Genomic DNA, 21006 nt, shown 5'->3' with positions numbered 1-21006 from the left:
TTGGGGACAGATTGTGGTGGTTACTTGTCAGTCTGGGTTGACTGGAAACATCAACTTAATTAATATTAATTTCCTACCGGTGGTTTAAAACACTCTGGTGTCACCTCATTTTCACCACACCAGCGTGCAAGGTGGACAACTCTAGTCACTTGTTGAGATATGCTTTTTGTAACAGCACTTCTGGAGATACTGATAAAATGTGATCGTGGCCCTGAAAGACAAGTACGTTGTGAAACAGAGGCACACCTCAGACTTCCAGGGACTGTGACTTCTGCATTCTAAGACTTCAGCGACTATCTCTAGGGACTGGGCTGAGGGCACAGCCGGCTACGAGAGGCTAAGTCAAGTCATCGGGACTAAAATTTCCAATGGACTTCAATGCTTTTGCACATAACCGTGTGCACACTCCTAAGGAAATGTCCAGCAGTGTAAATTGTTTGTTCAAATAGTAGGGCGTGGTCCCAGAAACCTGTGTCCTTCCAGGTTCGGTCCCCTCTCCAGTGAGTTATTTATGTTTGTTTCCCTATCCAAAACTTTATGTTGACTATAAATACTTCAGATGAGGACTCCTTCTGGTGTGCTTCCTACTGCTTGAATCCAAGAAGCTTCTAGGTGCTTTATGCTCTTAATTGTTAATAATAACTGATAATAAAATATCTCTCCGCCTCAGCAGGGTTGGTGACATATTTTTGAGAGTTCTTTTTGCGTTCCCGTCATTGCTAACATGTACCAGTTAGGATTAATATTATCAGAAAAGGCCCCACGTCCTGCCCCACGCTGTGCTCCCTGTCACGGAGGGGCTATCTACCAAGGCCCTACCGTGCATGTAGTACAGGGTTGTGCTGTGAGGATGCGCAAGGTGGCACCGCTTCTGGATTGAAGCAAGCTGTAGGTATTTCTGTCTGAGCTGGGTGTTCTCTACACTGTGGAAAAGCAGAAGCATCTGTCAAAGGGAAAAAAATATTACTGAAATGAGAAATGTTAAACTGATGGTTCACTTAGACTGCTTTAAAACTTCTGCCCTGTAAATTTCTGAACCGCTGGACAAAGTCACATTTAGATTCTGGGGAACAAAGGAAGGAACGATGAGGCTTTGCGCTGCAGTTGCTGTGGGGAGATGTTATGTGCATTTGCTCTTTTTGGAAATAAATTAAGGCACTGGGTTACAGTTTACAAACATGCCAGTTTTTCACCAACTCTTGACAGAGTTGGGAGTAGTACCACTACCTTCAGCTGGTATCGACCAAACTGGCCTTAAGTATGTTATAAAGCGTCACGCTTTGACTGCCTGGTGCAAAGACATTCAGGTTTGTTAACTCTATGTCCTCAAAGGCTTCTCCAGGCCCCTGAGCTCTCTAGTGACAGAGTATCTGGGCATTAGTCTGGAAAAGCTCAAGCCCACCCTCAAAATGTTTATAATACAGTGACAGGAAATAGTGTCAAACTAACTCATGTATCCGCAGTTTTTTTGGAAAACATTGGTGGGCTTTTCATTTTGGAGATCCCGAACATCAAAAACTACTAGATCGGCTTCTGGTTACATTCGATACAAATCACCACCATAAGGCTTCTGTAAGAGACAACCAGTTGGAAGTTTTCCATTTGCCCCACTCGAAAGGAATGTGTTTAAAAAAGGCAGGACTTTGCACACAGCAATGTGTATCTATATGTAAATTTGAAGCCCTTTATCTAGCATTCAGTGAAAAATTTTCAATACATAGAAAGCAATTGCTAGAACTTGTAAGATAATAAGGACTCCCATATACTGAAAAATGACATTTAAAATTACGTTATTAGAGGGTTTTGTTCATTTCTGTAGACTTTTTTTTGCTTAAACACTTTTTTGGCTAAAAGTAGCGAATGTTTCATTGAAAAGAAAGGTTTTCACATTTCACTGTAATTTTTTTCTTATTTTTTTTAATCGGAAATCAGAATCTTTTAAGACTAATGGAAGTACAGATTCCTCCTGTTTTGGGGGCAGGGAAACACCAAACAAGAAAACCCAAACCAAAAAGACCAAAACTATAGTGTTTAATTAATCATAGTTAGCATATTGTATGTATTCCAGTAGGCTGAAAATAAGGGTGTTTCACTTTATGTTCACTATGAAATTATGCGAAATTATCTCCAACCAGTTATTGACACAAGTGCAAAGCTGGTAAGGACATCGTAAGAATGGAATTCAACTAGAATGTGCTTACCTGCATCTCAAGCAAATGTTTAATGATTTTTGTGTGTAGCAAAACTGGAGAGAATAAAGGAAATAAATAGTATCTGCTTCATTATTCTGGATTATTTGCAGGTGTAGACCATGCAGAGGAGCTTGGAAACAAAGAAGATGGAAGGCAATGAAATTATTTGTATGCTGTTATCAACCAATTGTCTGTAAACAATTAACCACACAGATGTAAATTGCTGTAAATTTCCGTTAAGACTTGGACAGGGCTCCCAGACTGAACCCACCCTCGCTAAACGGGAGTGTGACAAAATGCTAGGTTTGTGATTTAGAGGGGACAGTTTTGAAAAGACCTTGTAAAATCAGATTTTTGCTTTGCCTAGCTACATAAGAAATTGAGCAAACTAAGAACTGGGTTACAAGACTTTATGTAAAATTTAACTTGGTTTAATTGCAGAATTGTGCTTTCTTCCACCCTTCTTTTTTGGGGGGGTCAGCGGTGAAGACAGTATTTGTTGAATATTGTTCTGTATTAGCAATTAATGGCTGAGGCAGAGGTGATAACTGCCATCACAATTCACTTAGGACTGCAAATCATTAGAAAGTTAATTTAGAATTTCAATTGCTTTACATGAGCTGAGGTACAGTTTCCTTAGGATTTTCCTGGTACTTTACAGACTTCCACTGGAAGAATTAAAGTGGAGGTTCATTTGTGTTCATGGGGAAGCCCTGAACAGACAGCATGCGCTTGGGGATCTGGTTCAATACTTGCATCCAGTTAATTTGGCAGATTCAGATAAGCCACTGCTGCAACCAAAGCAAAATACCATGTGTTTTGATCCTGGCGCCCCTGGCACATAGTAGTTTTATGTTAGTTGAAATGCAGCTTACTAGTGCTAGTATGCACAAAAGTCACGATTGGTCTTTGGGCAAAGACAGTAATAAATCACCACCACAAATGAAGTCATTTAGACAGTGTTGACTACCAACGTATGCTAACTCATAACTAACGCAAAAGGCGTATCCCCTGCTGGGCAGCAAGGCAAGTGATAGCCTTAGGATGAGGTAACAAACAGCCCTAGGTGCTAAAATGGCAACGTCCACCCAAATGTACCAGTGGACTTCTAAACTTTGCACTTCTTCGATCTGATGCAGTCAAAAAGGTTTCACGACACTTATCTGAGAGTAGATAAGGGCTAAGCGCTCGGGTAACCGAGAGGAATTTTTTAGAAACCCAGGAACATGCCCTGGCCCAAAGCCACTGCCCATTACCAAGCCCCAGACACGCTCTACTGTATTTTTACTAAGGCTGAGGGCCATGAGATCAGCATCGTAAGCTGGTACAGAGAGCTGGAAGAACATTCTTGCTACCCGATCATTTTCCTATTTGCGTTGTCATGAACTGGATATAAATGTTTCTAAATGTTCAGGTGACAGCTGAAGCATGCAGTAAAGGACTTCCCATACAGTAAGGCCACGGCTAGCAGCCTTCTTACAAGAGACGCTCCAGAGTCACGATACTAACCCTAGCTCCCAAATACCAGCAATGTATGCAGAGCAACTGGGGCCTAAAGGTCGTGATAGTTCACCAACCTCAGAGGGACCATGAGAAATCAGGAAGTTACACGGAAATGCCATGACCAAGAGATCCAACTTAGCCCAGTGACCTAGAGATGACAAAATCCTTTAGGGATGCCCCAAAAAAGACCACTACGGATATCCACTGTTTTAAAAGATAGAGGAAACTGTGCTTACAGACAGGACAACTGTTGCTTTATGATTCAGAGTGCGGTAGAGGTATGGAGAGGAGAGGGTGGTTGAGTAATTCAGGATGAAGAAAGTAAGGAGCTTAGGGCAGGTGGGAAGGGAGTCTGATGGAGGCAGGTGATGTGTGGTCAGCTGAAGGAATTAAAGACCGAAGGAGAAGGCAGAAGGAAATGCATATAGCCCCTCACCCTTTCACACTAGGAGCAGTAGAATAGAGACCTTGCCTTCTAATTGCCTCAGAGAAAAGTAGCGCTTCTAACTTCTGGATCTGGCTGTTACTTTGAAAACTTTGGAATCTGCAGGTAGAACTTCATTGTCCAGCAATGGTAGGTTTTGCATTTGTTAAGAAATAATGATTTTGTGTTTATTTCTCTGTCTTAGCATAAGAAATCTACATATAGCCAATAAATTAATTTAGAGGAGTCGAGTCTCAAGAGATTGCTATCAGTTAGTGTTAATGGCTGGTGCTGTCAAAATTGTGTTTCTTGTAAAGGATGGGCGTGTAGTTCCCATCAGGCTTTCTCCCGAGATTGGAAAACTTGATCTACAGGAATAGGTTTTGTGAATATTAGAAGTTCAGTAGTCATGGCTTTAGTAACCTTTACAGAGGATATCTGAGAAAGACATACAGGCACACAAAAAAATGAAAATGGAGAAAGTAAAAATTAGCGTGCATATTTCTGAGGGGTAACAGTAGATCACAAACTACAACTATATATCCATTCATTATACTGTGCTGTAGAGGAAAGAGAAAGCAAATGGGGCATACAAACAGGAGCAGACTACAAGGTGTGTAATTCCTCGTATTGCTCAGTACCACAAAGGTCCCACTGTTTTAGATCTTTATCTATTACCACAGCATCACGTTGTTTCCTGGGACACCGTCCCCCAGGGAAGGTGTTTCTATTTTTATCTAGACAGAGACAGCACGTGTCAGCCTCTCCAGGGCACATCGCATACCAGGAGAACTGCCAAGCGAATTGTCACAGTACAGGAAACGGATGCTTACAACAGTGCCTGGCTTATTGGGCACGCTGCTGCCAACTCCGTTGTTCGCAGGCAAGGAGAGGGGCCTTCAAAAAACTTGCGTCTGCCTTAACATTGATGTGCTGGTTTTTTGGGTTTTTTTCCCCCTTGAATACTCAGGAATACTTGTGTAGTCTTCAGTGAGCTCTAGGGACTAGAAGTTGCAATAGAAGGAATAACAAACCTAAAAGACTCTTGAAATAACCTACCAAAAGCTGCTGCATGAAAACAAGTCACAGGTGTCACGCTAATAGTTATCATGACAGTTGGCCTTTCTGAAATTTGAAGCCATCATTCAGGTTTGTTAGCGGAAATTGCAATATGTTGAAATTTCAGAGGTAATTAGGGGGAGGTTTCCCTACCTCTTTAGGCGACAGCTAAGCGGTTAAAGAACACTTTTGTACAAGTGCAGTCTTAGCTACAGCTGCAGGTGTGCTTATTCCTTTTCCTTCTGAACTCAGACTCTACAAGGAAAAAAGTAAAGTCACCTCGTTACAAAGAAACCCAGATGGACAAAAACGTATCAGCTGTAGAAAACCACAGCCCAAAAGAGAGCCCCAGGAATGCTAAGGAGATTGCTCAGCATGGGAGCAAAAGCTCTTAAGAAGTAGTTTTAAAAACCACATCAATACCGAGGCTTAAGATGCTTCTTGAAGTGCTGCAGCTTGGCTGCGGTGCACTATCTTTATGCAAACTGAAAGACACTGTGACAGGCGAGAGTGGAATAGGTGGGTTCCTATGAATTGTAGAAATGGGGGTGGGGTGGAGGGAAATACATTCTTTTCACATATTTTTGCTATATTGATATTCGACTCTACTCTCTTGACACATTACTCTCTTCAGCATTGATAAAATGATAAATGCAGCCTGGAAATCATTTATAGATTAATTCTCTATCTCTCCGGAGCCAGCAAAAGTTACCAACAAATTAGTTATAAACACATTTTCAATTACTAGATATTAATGGAATCCTTAACCTGCTTTGTATTTGGAATTATTCGACGTGCAGTTGAAAAGCCGTACCTGTGACAGGAAGCTAACCAGCACACGTAACAATCGTAACGTGATACGGCATGGGGATTAGTTGGAAATCTAATGAGAAACCCACCCTTCTTGATAGATTTGTGGGGCTAGTGCTGATTTCTGCACCTCAGAATCTTCACCGAACCTCTTCCTCGAACAAGCTTAACTTGTCCTAATTAACTACGGCTACACTGTCCTAGAGCAGGTTAGTTTGAGCTGCAGTGAATGACTGTCAGCTTTTTGGATGGTGAATGAGATAATGGGAATGGTGTTTGTAACGACTGTTTGTGCTCCCTTAAACTAAGGGAAAAGGTGCTTAACTGCAGCTGATGAATGATTCTTGCTCAGATTCACAAAACTTTAAATCTTGAATGAGAAGTTTGTAAATGCCTTGGGGTCACATAAACTCTTCTAAACCAATACATAACTATGACTTACAGTGATTGAATGTTCCAACCTTTCAATCATAACAGGATTGATTTTTCCTTTTAAATTTTCAACCCAATGTCTCTGAATGTTTCATTCTGAGTGTACTTCTATGGTTCTGGAGAAGATTCCCAGTTCATGAACTACAGGCACAAAGAGTTTCAAGGCCAAGAAAACTGCCCTTATGAAATGCCTTATGATGCAAGGGCTCTTCTAACGATGCAAGGGTTATGCAAGGGTCCTTGTTAAAGTGTAGCAGATTTGGGGGTTTTGTGTTCGTGGACTGAAACTAAATATGTGCTAGAAAATCACACTGCTTTAGTGGCACAGAACCGAAAAATTTCTCTCTTGGGAGCTTCCTGCAATGAAGGGCATGGTTTAGACGGCGGGCTTTTCAAGAGTCATCTCTAAAGTCAAAAGCTGTTTTAAAAACAACTTAAGACATGAAAAGAAGTATCTAAAAGCAGATCTGTTTGCAACTCTTTGCAAGCGAAGAGATAATTGATTTGTGGTTGATGTTAAAAAAAAAATCTTTTTTTTCTTTTCGTAAGAGCTCGTTGCTAGTCATCTTATTTAGACTGAACAGTTCCTTTGAACATTCTCTTAATATGTAATTATAATTGCTGAAGTAAAGCATAAAATGAACCTGTAATTGAATCAGAGTATGAAAGTCTAGCGAAATGTCTTACCACCTTTCATATTCTTTCATACATACTTTCCAAGAGCAAGAAACAGGAAAAAAAAACCCCAATGGAATCCCTGCCCATATATACTACTTATAGCAACCATTTTGTGTAGGGAGCGCTGCAGAGCTTTGCCTTATGGTAGTCACCAGCAGACAAGGACAGATGCAGATGTATAAAGCTTTTATTTATTATTCATTTTTTTCAAAGTAATAGAATTGAAAAGTTTCTGGAAAAGTATGTGTGGTTTGACAAAACACTGAAGATTTATGAAATACTCATTCAATACCAAAGGAAAAACGGTAATGGGCAGGAGAAGTTACACAGAAGTGTTTTTCTTCATATTTTTCCCACTGGCAACCTAGACTGGAGAAACAACAAGGATTATTTTGTAAAATGGTAGCATACTAGTAGTACTACAACTTTCAGTATGCAATGTAATGGTAGATGGTAAACCACTCGTTAGAAAAAGCAAACGCCTGATGGTTAAAGGGAAGCTAGGTGCTTTTTTTGAGTTGAAGGAGTTAAACGGGTGGAAGGGTGGGCAGAGACGAGTAGATAGATAGATGACCTGGTATATATGCGTTATTGCTGTTACCTACCATGTATTAAGCGCTAATTCCTAATATGGCTCTGCTCTGGACTATTAGGTTTGCACCCTAGAAAAAGGAATACAAACAGTTGTGAGAGAGAAAGCAAGGGAGCAAAGTATGTAGTGCTTGAGCAGGAACTTTCATGAACTTAGACTTGTGTCTGCATTATGGTTCGAAGGATAATTCTAATGGTACTCCCTAACCTTAGAATCTGGGTACTCCTGTACGTTGGTTATTTTTCAATTTTGCAAAGGTAGAAAATAAACTTTGAGTGAATTAAAGGCAAAATAATTCTTTCCTAAGTCGTCTTAATATATTTACCTATGCAATACTTCGGTTATAAATAAAAAAGGATTCAATCAATAAGCAGTTTAAGATATTAGTAATACATTTCTACGCTTCAAATGATAATGAGGTTGCTGTTGGAAACTGTCATTTATACTTCCTGTAAATGCTTTGCGCTTGCTCAGGAATATGGCTACAGATAAACTTCTCCTGTGGTTATTTCAGAGACAAGTAAATGTTGAATGAACGAATGTATTTGTGGTTGATGAGTTTGAAAATAATGGAATGACTGTTCATAGGACATAATCAGCTGGACTCCCCCTGCCAATATATCTATATTTGCTAGGCGTCTCTGATAATTGATCCAGATACACTTTTTACTGGTAATCCTTCAGAGTTCTGTAAGAATCTGTAGCACAAAAGGAAGTTTACGTATGCTAGAGATAGATTTTAAATTCTACACATATGTATTTTTCAAGTTTGGCTTGTAGATATTCAACTGTTCCGGACAAGGCCCTGAAGAACCTTGTCTAATCTAGAATTTAGCCATGCTTTGAGCAGATGACTGGACTACACTACCTCTAGACAACCTTTCCACATGAAATTGTTCAATGACTATAATCTGTGACTGTAATCTGTACAGTCAAGATGTATGTTATGCTCTGTAGGCAAATTTATTGTAAGGGCACATGGCCAAGTAACCATAGCAGTTCGCAGAACCACTTCCGTAATGCATGGTTTCCTAGTGAGTTTCCAGTTTCCTGTCTATGTTTTTTGCTTTGTTTGTTTGTTGTGGTTTTCTTTAAAGGAGACAGGAAATACCTCTTCCCCGAAGCACGTGTCAATATTGGATTGCTTGCAGCACTTGTCTACCATGGCAGTGAAACCATCAGCAATTGTCTTTATTTGTTCTTCTGTCATCTGGGGCTTGCGTTTAATGAGGTTGACAAGCAATCTGAAAACAAAGCCACAATACCCAGTTAATGCTATCTGTTGTAGTTTGATTTCCCAATTTAAAATACGCCATTCTATCCAGATACAGCTCACTTAGGAGGTTTTTTTTGTCACGCCTAGAGGACATGTCTATTTGTGACTCCAAACTCCCAGTCCACCACAACCATCTGTTCGCTTTTTGTTATCCCGGTTACAGGTGGGGAAAAAAGTTATCGAAACGATCTGTACGTTGTCTTAATTAAGTACATCTGAAGACTTGCACTGGCAGTGGACCTACATGAAACTGGTCAGCTAAGACACTGATTTTATTTCAAGAAAATACCCTATTTTGCCTCTTCCAAACTACATGATGTTATGCACTCACAAGCTCAGTATAAATATGTAGTTCCCTCTGGTTTTCTCTCTGTTGCTAGTGAAGTCCCAGTCAGATGACAAAACAGGGGGTTTGTAGCTTCCTTCTGCGCCCCCCCCCCCCCCCCCTCCCCCCCCGCCGCAAGTGTTACACTTCAGAAGTTTTTCTACAAGGTATTTCTTTTAGCTTACTTCATCTGCCCTAATTCCCGTTCAGCAGGAGGAGCGGTGCACAATTTTTCATCGAAGCTGAACATCTCAGGGTCAAATGCTGGAGGCACGTATTTGGTATCTACTCCCATGGCAGTAAAACAAGGTCTCCTGTAAGCATAGGAGTCGCTGCAGCAATGTGAAACGTTGTCATTTATAGGTGTAGTCTCCTGCCTCCTGCACATATCCTGAATCACAATGCTCAGCTGAAAAGAGAAGGAAAGAGGGACAAACATGAGTTGCACTTTCTACAATAACAGAAGGAATGTGATGTTTGTGTCACAATAACACAGCTGGAAGTGGAAGCTGTTGGATCTAAACACCTGTTCAGAAATGGCATGGTCTTAAAATTTAAAATAAATACATATTCCTGGAGTCGGGCGTTGCTTAATCTGCAAACAGTCTACATCGGGCTACAATCAGTAGGTACTTTTTTTTTTTTTAAGAGACTGTTTAGCTTTTCCAAACGCAAGCTGCCGCAGAGCCAATCGACTTACTTACTTTTGCTTTCTGAGGGAGAGCAAAGTTTAGCTAAAATTTTCACAAGCTACCATTGGACAACTATTCAGGTTCTCACGTCTGTTAAAAATGAACAGACTTTGAATTCTGTTAGGTAGATGCTTAGGTTGGGGTTTACCAAAAACCATTTTGAGTTAGTATACTACCTCACCAGAACTCAACGTTTTTGAGAACAGAAGAAATCTCCCAAGAGGAGTAGAGAGATTAAACAAAGGTACTCACATATCCCTCAGAACAAGGTAGGCGTCTGTCTTCAGGAAGCTGGCAGCACTTAGTTCCAATGGCTGACATTTTCTTTCCAATTTCAACCAAGGTGTCAGTTGATACCTGAGGCATTTTCTTAGTGTAGCGGATCAGAAGTCTGAAAAAGTCACATCAAAATGACTGCTCACATTTGAAGAATGCTCAACTGAGCTAGACCACTGAAGTGAAAATAGAAGTGAAGACGAAATGAATTTGCCCAAAGCAGCCAGCATCGTTGTTTACGCTCAAGAATATTTATCAGAAAGTACTTACGCTTTAAGAAAGTCTGTCTCGCCTTTGGTAGTGAGAAGCTCACAGTTTGTCTTTACGACCTCCTGAGTTTCTTTGATGGGTTTGTGCAACATCTCTTGCTGCAAACAAGTATAAATTTATTAGTAACATTAGAGCAGGACATTCTGCTCACAGTCATACGAATATACCTTTTGACCTCTTCTAAATCTTATTAGCTGTAAGATACCCATTTAGCAAGGACAGTCACTTCCATATGGCGTAGGGAGGACTTGATTCTCATGTGAGTCTTAAGTTCTAACAGAAATTCTGTTAAAAAGGGAGCAAGATTTTTGAAATTTAATTTAATTACCCATTGGACTTACTTTCTAGACAATGGGGTTTTTTTTGTTTGTTTGTTTAAATAGGGTAAATATTTTTCAAGTACAGGATTATCAACCGTGAGGGGAACATCCTCTTTCTATCCCTTGGCCAGAGCTGTCAGTGACTCAACTTGTACTGTGACTTGTCTGCGATTTAGTTGAAGATTAGGAGACCTAAATTCAGGTGTCTGTATGTGAGCTGGCCACGCAGGTTCCCATCATAATGCATGAGCAGCCATACTCGGTATAGGCAGTGGAGCCCATAGAATAATTCAGCTAACCAGCCATTAATCATCTTCTTCAGGACAAGCAGAATCACTTCTGAGTGACAGAGGCATCAGGCAGTTGAGGGAGACTAGTCTGAAATTTCGTAAGGTGACCAGTTAAGTTACTCTGTGATCTGAGAAAACTCTGTATCCTTGTCACGGACCCTGCGCTACTTCATCTCCCATCAGAACATTAACTTCCTCTGGGATTAGTCTCTTAAAATGCTTTCTGTCTGCTCTTCCGTAGGAGCTTCCCAACCCATTTGTTTCACGATAGGTACCGACCAAGCATTCTAGTTATCTGCAAACAAAGCTTTGCACCTACAGCACTTCCGTAGCACTCAGGAGGGTTGTCTGTTTTGCAGCACTTTTCCAGGAGTGCTTCATATCCCTTACTAACTCTCAGAATCAGCTGCGTGGAGAACTCAGGGTGTCTTCGGGCATATTCATAAACAAACCTGAAAGACACACAATTAGAATTAGATAATTAGATCTCCTGAATAACATGCTGCTTTCTTCATGCACAACACAATAATTGACAATGACAGTTCCTCAGATGAGATCAAGTAAGGTGGACAATGAGCTTGGAATGCTGTTTGCTTGTTTTAGTACAATTTTTTGGTCGTTCTGTTGTTTGTCAACAGGGCAAATGCGAGAGTTCCCCGGGACAGAATACTTCTTAAGCAGATAATGTATGTGGGCATGCACAAAGCCCTTGAATGAAAGAAAGGCACCGATAAATTCCGCCTTGGTAAGCAGGACAATGCTGAACAGAAACAGTCACAACGCATGAATGAGAAACTACGGGTTCAACTAGGGTTGAAGCTACGCTAGTTACACTGGACTTCCACGTGGTCATCTCTCTTCTCCACATGCACTTGAAACACCCAACAGGACAGTTTTTTCCAGCGGTGCAAAAGGACGTAGTCCAAAAAAGACAGAGGATCATTTGCAGGAACATTCAAGTACAAGCATGCACACTGCTGGCACTACTTACTCTGCCATGAATGCGTCATGACCTGCCTCAAAGCCTTTACACACTTCCTTATCTTCTAAGTATCTTTCAACTAGTGAAGGAAGATCTTCAGGTTTGTCATCAAATTCTGCTTCGATAATGCACTCGCTTCGTTCCACAACTGGCTTCTCGCAGCAGTCTTTGATTTTACTTGAGAAAACATCTTGTTTAGAGCACATATAGGTCATAAGCTCTGCCTGTAAAATTAAAACATATTATCAGAAGAACTATGAAATAATAATTTAAAGATAGATTAATTCATCTCCTCTCTCTTTCTCAGACTTTTCAGTCAGGTCACCTATTTACTTAGCGCTTTCCTAAAGAAATGCTGTCTCCATACAAAGAGAAATAATCAGAGGGACGGGTACGTCCTGTGCGTGTTGAGCACGATGTTCACAGGCATGGGGGAGAATGCGGTTCTCTCCCTGATCTTAGAAACTTTGAGAAGACAAACTCTGGAAAGCCAAGGAAAATTATTGAGTGGTCTGTCACAAGGATGCCAGACTGATCTTGTCAGTCCTGTTAGATGCCCTGCTCTGAAGGAGGACAAAACATGAAAAACCCCAGAGCTTCATAAAGCCAGCACTGGACACCAGCTGGTTTAAAAAGTGCGTCTAAGTTCCAGCCAGACAGGCAATATTTAAATCATGTCACTATTGCACAGTGTTGCTAATCCTCCCATGCAAGCTGTTCTCTAGAGTTCATTGGCACTACAGGAAAGCTGGATTAATGGCAGTACACACAACTGGACAGCAAAAATTTGTGGCCTTTTTACCTCTGCTTTCTTTTGCTTTGATTATGATTGATTTGAAGTGAGTAAATACCACCAAACAAGCTCCTTGATAAATGTTTTGATTTCAACCAAACACACATGCTGTACCGTAAGTAACAGCTCCTTGCCCTCATGATCATAAGGGCTAGATCCGGAACTGTTCCAAAACCTAGTTCCAGCAACAGTCAGCTGAGCTGGCCATGACTTTTTCAGTGGCTGAGGAACCTTCCAGCAGTGTTGAGTACAAGTTCCCTGGACTGTGAAAGAATAGCTGCACAAATTGTTGTCTTCCTAAACATTTTTCAAGTATGTAAACATTTTTGAAAAATACTTAGCTTACCCTGTCATCCATGCACTCTACCATGTCCCCTTCACAGCACTCTTTGTAGATACCCATGACATGTTGTAGAATTTTAAGCATTTCTGAGAGTGGAGCCTTGGGATATTTCTGGCTCAGGAGAGCAAGTTTGCTAGGTGAAAAGAAGAAAAATACACTTGTTTTAAAGCTCTGTATTGAACAGAAACCCTGCAAATCACTACCGCTTATGATACTGTACATCAGCATTGTTTCAAGTAAATATTCATTCATTCATCTCATCTAATTTCTGGTGGCTAGAAAAAAAGGACATCAACACCTGCACCAGTAACGCAGTGCTCCTTTAAAACAGACAGAAAGAAACAAGTTTGCGATTCTTCCGTTCTATCATCTGAGCTGTCTATGTAAGAATCACACTCTAGAATTCCCCATTGCTCTTGAGTGACTGTAAAGCATCTCTAGATTACTTAGCGCAGACATATACAGTTCTAACTAAACCTTTAAATCAAAGCTGACTATATCTAGTAAGGTAATCCTAGTCAACGTTAGTGTATTGGACTAGCCACAGAATGAAAGCAGTTCTCTGTGCTTAGGCAGGTGATCCACTTACTAATTGCAAAAGTCTTTCTTAATCTTAAAAACGCACCTTTGACAACTGTGATTCTGCCAAATTTGACTCTTTGATTGATCAGCAACTTTGCTGATTACCAATGTGCCCGTCGCTAAAAGCTGTAGGCATCGGAACAGGGCACAGCTTTGGCAAAAATGTGGATTAAACACTCTGGAATCTCTGGTTCTGAGTGACGCTCCATCAATTAACTCTGCATCTTCTGGATCGGTTCTAGAGATGGTTTAATTTCTCTGTAACTCTGACGGCTGATCTTTTTACTAGTGCTCACTATCAGCCTGGAATATACAGGTTCCCCTTTGTGTCCAGTCTTTATGCAGAAACCCGATCAGAATGAAATGCTACATTTAAATAAATAGGCTAAGAAATAGCTGTCGGCCTATTGCTGAAAGACTGACCCACTGATCTCTATTCTGTCAGACAACGGTTCTGAGCTAAAAGTACGCTAGGAGGTACCATGAATGCAGTTTCCAAACTCAGCATATAGAAGTGAATTATATATGCTGATGTTTTCCTCTTGAGTAGTTTCAAGTTTAGGTAAACAAGCCTACTTTTTATAGAAAACTGATTGGAACTTACTCTGCTTTGAAAGTTCTCTCGCCAAACTTCTTGAGGATTCCACAAGAATACTGCTGCTTCACACTTACTTTCTTGGCTCTTTCTTTTATGGCAGCTGCCTACAGTAACAGGATGCACATTGTCACATTAAACTGATTACATCTAATGGACTGAGAAAACAGCAAATCTGAAAATCCCACTTCAGAAACACAGCACGTTCCGGTCCAGTTAGCTCTGATGAAAAGCCGAGCCCACTGAGAATTCCTTAGGCAGTCCTATCCAGTTCACAATCAGCATTTAACTTCTAGTCTATACACTATACTTTATGGCACGGTGCAATTCTTCTACGTACATGCTGCTCTTCACCAAATACTTCGATTTCATTGAAACCCTGTGGCTTCAAAGGAGCGTAAGTTGTCTTTCAAAGCACCGCAGCGATTACACAAAAGTCACAGGGACTGAGTTTGAGACAAAGGGAAAGTTTGGCTCATGCCATTCTCAAGGTTAACATGATATCTTGGCTACGGTTCTCTAAAAAGCAAAGCTATGTGGAAGTCATCTGCTATTGATTCATAGGGCTAATACATGATTAATCCTGACCCTTCTCTACGAGTTCTTCATACAAAGATTTGCGTGAACAGGAAGATTCTACCGGTTTCTTACTCTTTCTCCTCCATTTGCTTGGGCAACGAATAGGAGAAGAATAGGAGAGACCTCTCATACACCTACACGTTGGATGTGGCGATGGCATGTTAGGCTGCCAAGTGAGATCTGTCTTTCCCTAGTGTCTTTTCGGTAGCATGCCTTCTCGTTACGGTTTACCACAGATGAAAAATCCCAAAGGCTACATGTTATTTGGATTCAGCGCATCTGCGCAATACTCATAGCTGCCTGATAATATATTAGAGAAGGGACAAAAAGACAAGCTTAACTATCCACAGTTTGATTCTTTTGTTTTTTTCACTTAAAAAAATAAAAATATGAATTTTTTTACCATCTTAGTTTCTATGAAGTCATAAACAGACGTTTACTGACAACCACCATGGGAAAGCACGATTTTAGAATTATAAACCGTAATTTAACATTAGATTTTTAAAGTCACTTCTCGCTTTAAAGAGAATTGCTGCTAAGATCGGAAGAGACCTTTATGTAGCAGACCAGTTGCTTAGTTTTCATCCACAGTGAAAAATTTGATATACCTTTTCATCCAAGCAAGCACCGACATCACTCTCTTTGCAACAGGTTTGAAGTGCATGTTCATAATCAGCAGCCAGACTGAGGATTGTTGGGGCATACAAGAAGGGTTCTCTTCTTGCAACAGAATAGATGAAACTATAAGGAAAAGGAAACCATAAGTTACATATTCCAATGACAACAGCAAATGGCCTTAAATCTCTTACAGCTTCTATAACTTTTATTTCTAGTTTAGAAATGTAATCTACTTTCCTAACACAATGCCTACTAATGGTAAATGCTCTGCTAAATCTCACTGTTTCCAAAGGAGACTCAATAACAATGACGGAAGGATGAACTCCTTATACGTCTGTTTGATGTACATGTGCTTTTTTAAAATGCTTTGTCAAATACTTGTAAATTCTGATTTTGAGTGTGAAAAACTAATCTATGGCCATTTCACCAAGATTTTAGTGCCAATTTTTATTCTTTTTACTGTTACCTTTCTTCATCCTTTCCAATTACAATGGGGGTAGTGGGAAGCTGGAGCAAGTAAATTATTAAATCGATATGGGAAACACTGTGGTTTTTTGGGGGGGTTTGGGAAAAGAAATAGTCCCCAAGATTTATAAAATGTGATCCCTTAAAGCCCATTTTTGAATGGAAAAACCTGCTCTAGCACTGAATGAAAAAACGTGATCAGAGCTTTGGATATTTAACGATTGAACGACAGTTTTATACATGCAGATATGAAGTTGAATACTTGGAACTTTTTCAAGTTCAAGTCATGTCCACACACTCTGGATAGCTTGGGGATCCCTCCTCTGCATGACTAAATACTTAAACAGTACAAAATGGCCGTTTTTCTTACTGTCCCAGGAATGGCACCCGGTTGTCCTGGTACTCCTTGCATATCACATCAGAAGCTGGTCTTTGGTATGGCTGAACGAAGTCTGGCTGGGAAACTTTAAATGACAGGAAACACTCATTTCTTTCAGGATCAGCTTTACTACAGCAGTCAGCCATTGTACCATATGAGTCACGGAGCTTTTCTACTTGGCAGATTTCATCCAGGAAAATGGAGGGCTGTAAGGAAGATGCTGAGGGTCAGAATTATTGTTTATAGACAGTGTAATGTACATTCTATTTATCTGCAAAAGAAAACCCAGATTGAAAAGTGAATACTTTTTTACTGGATAGGATTTAGACCATAAATCAGAATAATCTATTGTTTTCAACACAATTTCATAAAGTTTTATTTTATGTGGTCCAATATCAAAACTGTTACAATGCTTTATTGAAAAAAATTAATTTCAATTATAATTTAAAATACTCTGTGCAAGACGGTGATCTCCTTTTACTTATAATCTGACTAAACTGAATTTTCAGATGAATTGAAGCAGGATTTGATATTCTACTTAATGATCAGCTTGGGAAACCTTTAGGGAGAACTAATGGAGCCATGTCATTTGGTCTGAAGGTTAGAGCTCGCAAGAACACAAGCACCTAACTTTCTGAAGGGCCGGGCTGAACCTGCTCGACATCCAGGGATCTTAGGTACCTGCAAACTTCTTTTGTTACCTGATCTTAGAGGTTTTTTTAAACTTATTAAACTAAGTACCTTAAATTAGCACACATACCTTTTCAAGTCACCCCAGTGTGAAAACCCACACGCTTTGGTCACTTTAATACCTAGAATTAGACCTGTATTTTACAGCTGGGGTATTTGTACTAAATGCTAACGTTTATTTCCAGGCAATGCTAAACTTAATGTGCCAAAGTGTGGTGTTTGGGCTACAACATATGGCTCCACAGATCCTTTAGGCACTTTCGAAAAGCAGAGTTTCAGAACCTGACAAAAACAAGTTCTTTGTTTCAGCCCTAAAATCTGAGCATGGGCCGATGACAACAGCAACACCTGAAAGGATCAGGTATAAATCCTCAACGAGGATGATTCTGGTAGCTGCACAGAATGAGGAGAAACACAATACCAAAGGATTCACTGCCTACCAGTGATTTTGTGCACTCAGGAGCATCCTCATTGGCCACACACTTCTGTGCCAGATCAACAACATCCTTCACGAGCTTAGACAGTCCGTCATAAGAACACCTCTGGAGATACTGGGCAAATGTGATCATGGTACTGAAACACAAAGCACATTTTGGAATATGGAAATAAGAAACGTAACGGTCAATATTTTCAAAGGTGCTTCTCGATTCAAAATTGTTCAAATGACACGCACAAATGCTTAAACAGAGTACCATGAAGAGCATAGTAACAGACCCCATATCCTTCCTCTTCTCACCTCCTTTCTGAAAAATGTTTTTAACCTTACTTCCCAAGAACAAAAGTCTTGAATAATAGATTAGAAACAAAACAGAAAAGACTATGATTTGAGTTTTCTGCCACTTTTACCAGCATATTTGTAAATGCCATAAACTAAGCTGGGTTTTGCCATTGTTACAAATCATCATCTTCAGGCTGCCTTCTTTCAGAAGCAGTTATGTTCCTGTCAGGGCCCTCTGCCATTCCCAAAACCAGTTTCAAAAGAAAATCGTTGCACTGTCTCAGAAAACCTGTCGCAGGTTTGTTTTTTGATGTTGGTGGTTTGTTGGGGTTGGTTTTTTTTTTGGTAATCCAATAAATCCAGCATAACTCCTCTCCATCCTAAGGTTATCGAAACTGTATTACTCATGCCTATTTTCTTTTCACATAAGAAACACAGGCTTTCTCATAAGGTTTGCAGGGAGTTCTTTTCCCAGAGAGCAAGAAAGTCATCGTGACTTCTGCAGGTCTTAAAATATTTCTAGGCTTTGTATGTAACAGTAAGAAGGCTAACTCAACGCCATGCTTCGGTGAGACTTATACACTCCTCGCTAGCTCATACAGTGTGTTTTAGTTTCCCTTTTTTGTCCAATTTCAACAGAGATGGAAAACAATCAGAAAATGTAAGCTGAACATTCACTTACACTGCCTTAAATGTCTCTTCCTTCAAATCATTGTAGCGATGGGCAATCTCACTCTTGTGCTCTAGGAAGAAAAACAAAGAGAACTATGACGCTCACTGTCACATTGGCTGTGCTAGACCCCTTAAAGAATACATTCTGGGCACCTTGGGCCAGATTTTCAGAAGTGTGCAGCATTCACCCAGCTCTTGTACTTGAGGGAGTAATATCATTGTTTTGAAACAGACCAAGCTAATGCTGAGCACTTGTAAAATCCCATCTTTGGGTACACCATCCTGGGTAACCTGTACTGCTTTTCCGGGAACTTCAAACTAAAGCTTTCTTCAGGCCACCTTGAACTCTTTGTTGTCTCAGATGACCATTCTTGTCCATTTGTCTGCAGATACCTAACTCTTAGGCACGCTCATCTTTCTGAAGGAACCCAAGCATGTGATTTTTAGGATTCTAATACAGTATTTACCTCTGTAAGCACATACTTAATTCAAATATTCAAAATGATTGCTGTAGCTTACTATTAAGGGTTAGCAAACGTGTCCTTTGCATAACGGACAACATTATCATGTCTACGCTACAAATAAAGGAATGCAGCTGCAGTTTGATTAGAGCAAGCATTAGTAGAATTTTCTCTTTTTGAACACGAAATTATTAACTTGGCAGGTTCATATTCTTGTTCCACCCGCTGCATATCACCTGTGCTCTTCATGAGAAGGAAAGCAGATAAATCCCTCCCCTTGGTCCCGACGGGAACAAATACAGGCTGTAGTTCTACCTCGCTCTTGGCAAGAAGACTCCCACAAGATTTTCCCAACAGATACCGAGGCATATGGCCACACTAATGAATGAGCTAGAACGGGGCAGTCGTTTTGTTCTAGAAATACTGTTCAGGAGCATTTAGACAACATGAAGAGTAATTCCTTTAGCTAATAGAATATATCTGCTTTGATGATAAGGTTTTCAGTGCAGAAAATTGTAAATTAAAGATTTTTTGCTGCTGTTCACTGGCATTTCCAGCCAGCTCCTGAAAACTCAGTTTTGTTAAATTTGGGTATTTTCATGTTTCAAACAAAAATCAAAAATACCAGTGGAAAAATTTCTAGGACTGCCTGCAGAAATATTTGTTTGATCAAGGTCTAAAGTTTTATAATACAGGGAGAAATGACACAATGAGGAGTTTTTGGCTAGCCTTCCTATAGCCCGGACTGAGATGTAGATTTTTGACCTACTTGTGTGAAAACCGTCGTCTTTAATTGGTGAGGAGCTCGCTTATGAACTACCGTTCAAAAGACAGCACTTCTAAAAGCACAGTGCATCCGCTTTCTCCATGCTGGAAAGTAACAAGATTCTGAATAATCAACAGCTGTTCAAGCACTACACTGATGTTGCAAAGGGACGTCACCAGACTTACTCGCCCAGTTAAGTTGTCTGGAGTGTTCTACCCATCTCCTCACCATTTCTTCATTTAGTTTCTTTTCAAGTCAATCAAATTTTTCTGTTCTCTTTGGATCAGGATTGCAAGAATTGTTCATGAAATTGCATTAGACATTAAATTGATACAGCAAAGACTGCAAAAACAACTAATTAGTCCTTTCTTACCTGCCTCTCGAGCAACTCTTTGCAGGTTCCTGGATCTGGCAGAACTGAAGAGGAAAATAAATGAAATTAATGTTACCCACTTCATGGCTGCAGATTATGATGTGGGCTAAATTGCTGAGAAATGCTAGGAAGATTGAAGGGAAAGCATTTGCTTATATACCCTTTACTACCTGTGTCTGTAAAACATTAACCATAGAGCTGGCATTTGTAGATTTCCATTTGGTCTGAAGAAGATTACAAAACTTGGACTGTCCTTGCCAAAAATGAATTTGATATTATTTGTTTATTATGTGTTACTCTGGGCCTTTTTGTCCTGAAAAGGTTGAACCTTCCAGCACCCAAATAGATAAAGTTTTGCGTAAATTTCCTTATCAAATGACAAACAAGGAGTTCAAGGCATCAGACAAAAAAGTCATCAAGTCTAATCCTATAGCCGTGCTTTTTTTTTTTTTTTGCTAGTATTTGTTCAAAAGCAAAGCAGGTTGATATTGTACAGTAACAATTCACCCAGATAGGACTCAGTCTACATACTCGCTTGTAATTAGAGAATTTTAATTTTAAATCACTTCACAAAGATGAGATGGCTCACCTAGACTTTGGTATAAAAAATACAGATTGGTAAAATACAGGAATGAGCACAAAGGTACAGGTAAACGGCACCTCCAATTTCAATTGGCTTCCGAATTCTTAAAGAAACGGAAGGTGAAAGTGTGGAACGGGTACCAAGGAATCTGAATCTCACAATAAACGTAGCCCCAGGGTGGAACAATTTCATGTAGACAACTAAGTTGGAACTGACAATTTTACACTGTATAAGACTGCATCTCGCTCCAAAGGTTGGGACGTACACT

At 40.1% G+C, this 21006-nt stretch overlaps 1 protein-coding gene across 1 annotated transcript; it reads right to left on the bottom strand.

Annotated features, from left to right (window-relative positions):
- Positions 1-7267: 7267 nt before the first annotated feature.
- ALB (albumin) lies at positions 7268-20273 on the bottom strand. Its single transcript, XM_076337468.1, has 15 exons — positions 20156-20273; positions 18566-18626; positions 17606-17738; positions 16467-16681; positions 15622-15754; positions 14444-14541; positions 13261-13390; positions 12131-12345; positions 11459-11591; positions 10530-10627; positions 10236-10374; positions 9477-9700; positions 8802-8934; positions 7704-7760; positions 7268-7467 (listed from the first exon to the last, which is right to left on the bottom strand). Exons 1-14 carry the CDS (start codon positions 20238-20240, stop codon positions 7710-7712), a joined length of 1848 nt encoding a protein of 615 aa, XP_076193583.1. The 5' UTR covers positions 20241-20273; the 3' UTR covers positions 7268-7467; positions 7704-7709.
- Positions 20274-21006: the final 733 nt, after the last annotated feature.

Source organism: Aptenodytes patagonicus, chromosome 4 (genome assembly GCF_965638725.1).
Source record: "Aptenodytes patagonicus chromosome 4, bAptPat1.pri.cur, whole genome shotgun sequence".
NCBI lineage: Eukaryota > Metazoa > Chordata > Aves > Sphenisciformes > Spheniscidae > Aptenodytes > Aptenodytes patagonicus.
This window is presented reverse-complemented; position numbering and strand designations above follow the sequence as displayed.

What these genes read in the sequence shown, in the direction of transcription:
- ALB (XM_076337468.1), bottom strand. Translation starts at nt 20,240, where the DNA reads ATGAAGTGGGTAACATTAATTTCATTTATTTTCCTCTTCAGTTCTGCC. An exon ending in CTGAGTGCACAAAATCACTG is followed by an intron (nt 16,682 to 17,605) that starts GTAGGCAGTGAA and finishes TCTTCCTTACAG; the next exon opens with CCCTCCATTTTCCTGGATGA. An exon ending in ACACGTGCTTCGGGGAAGAG is followed by an intron (nt 7,761 to 8,801) that starts GTATTTCCTGTC and finishes TCCTTTTTCTAG; the next exon opens with GGTGCAAACCTAATAGTCCA.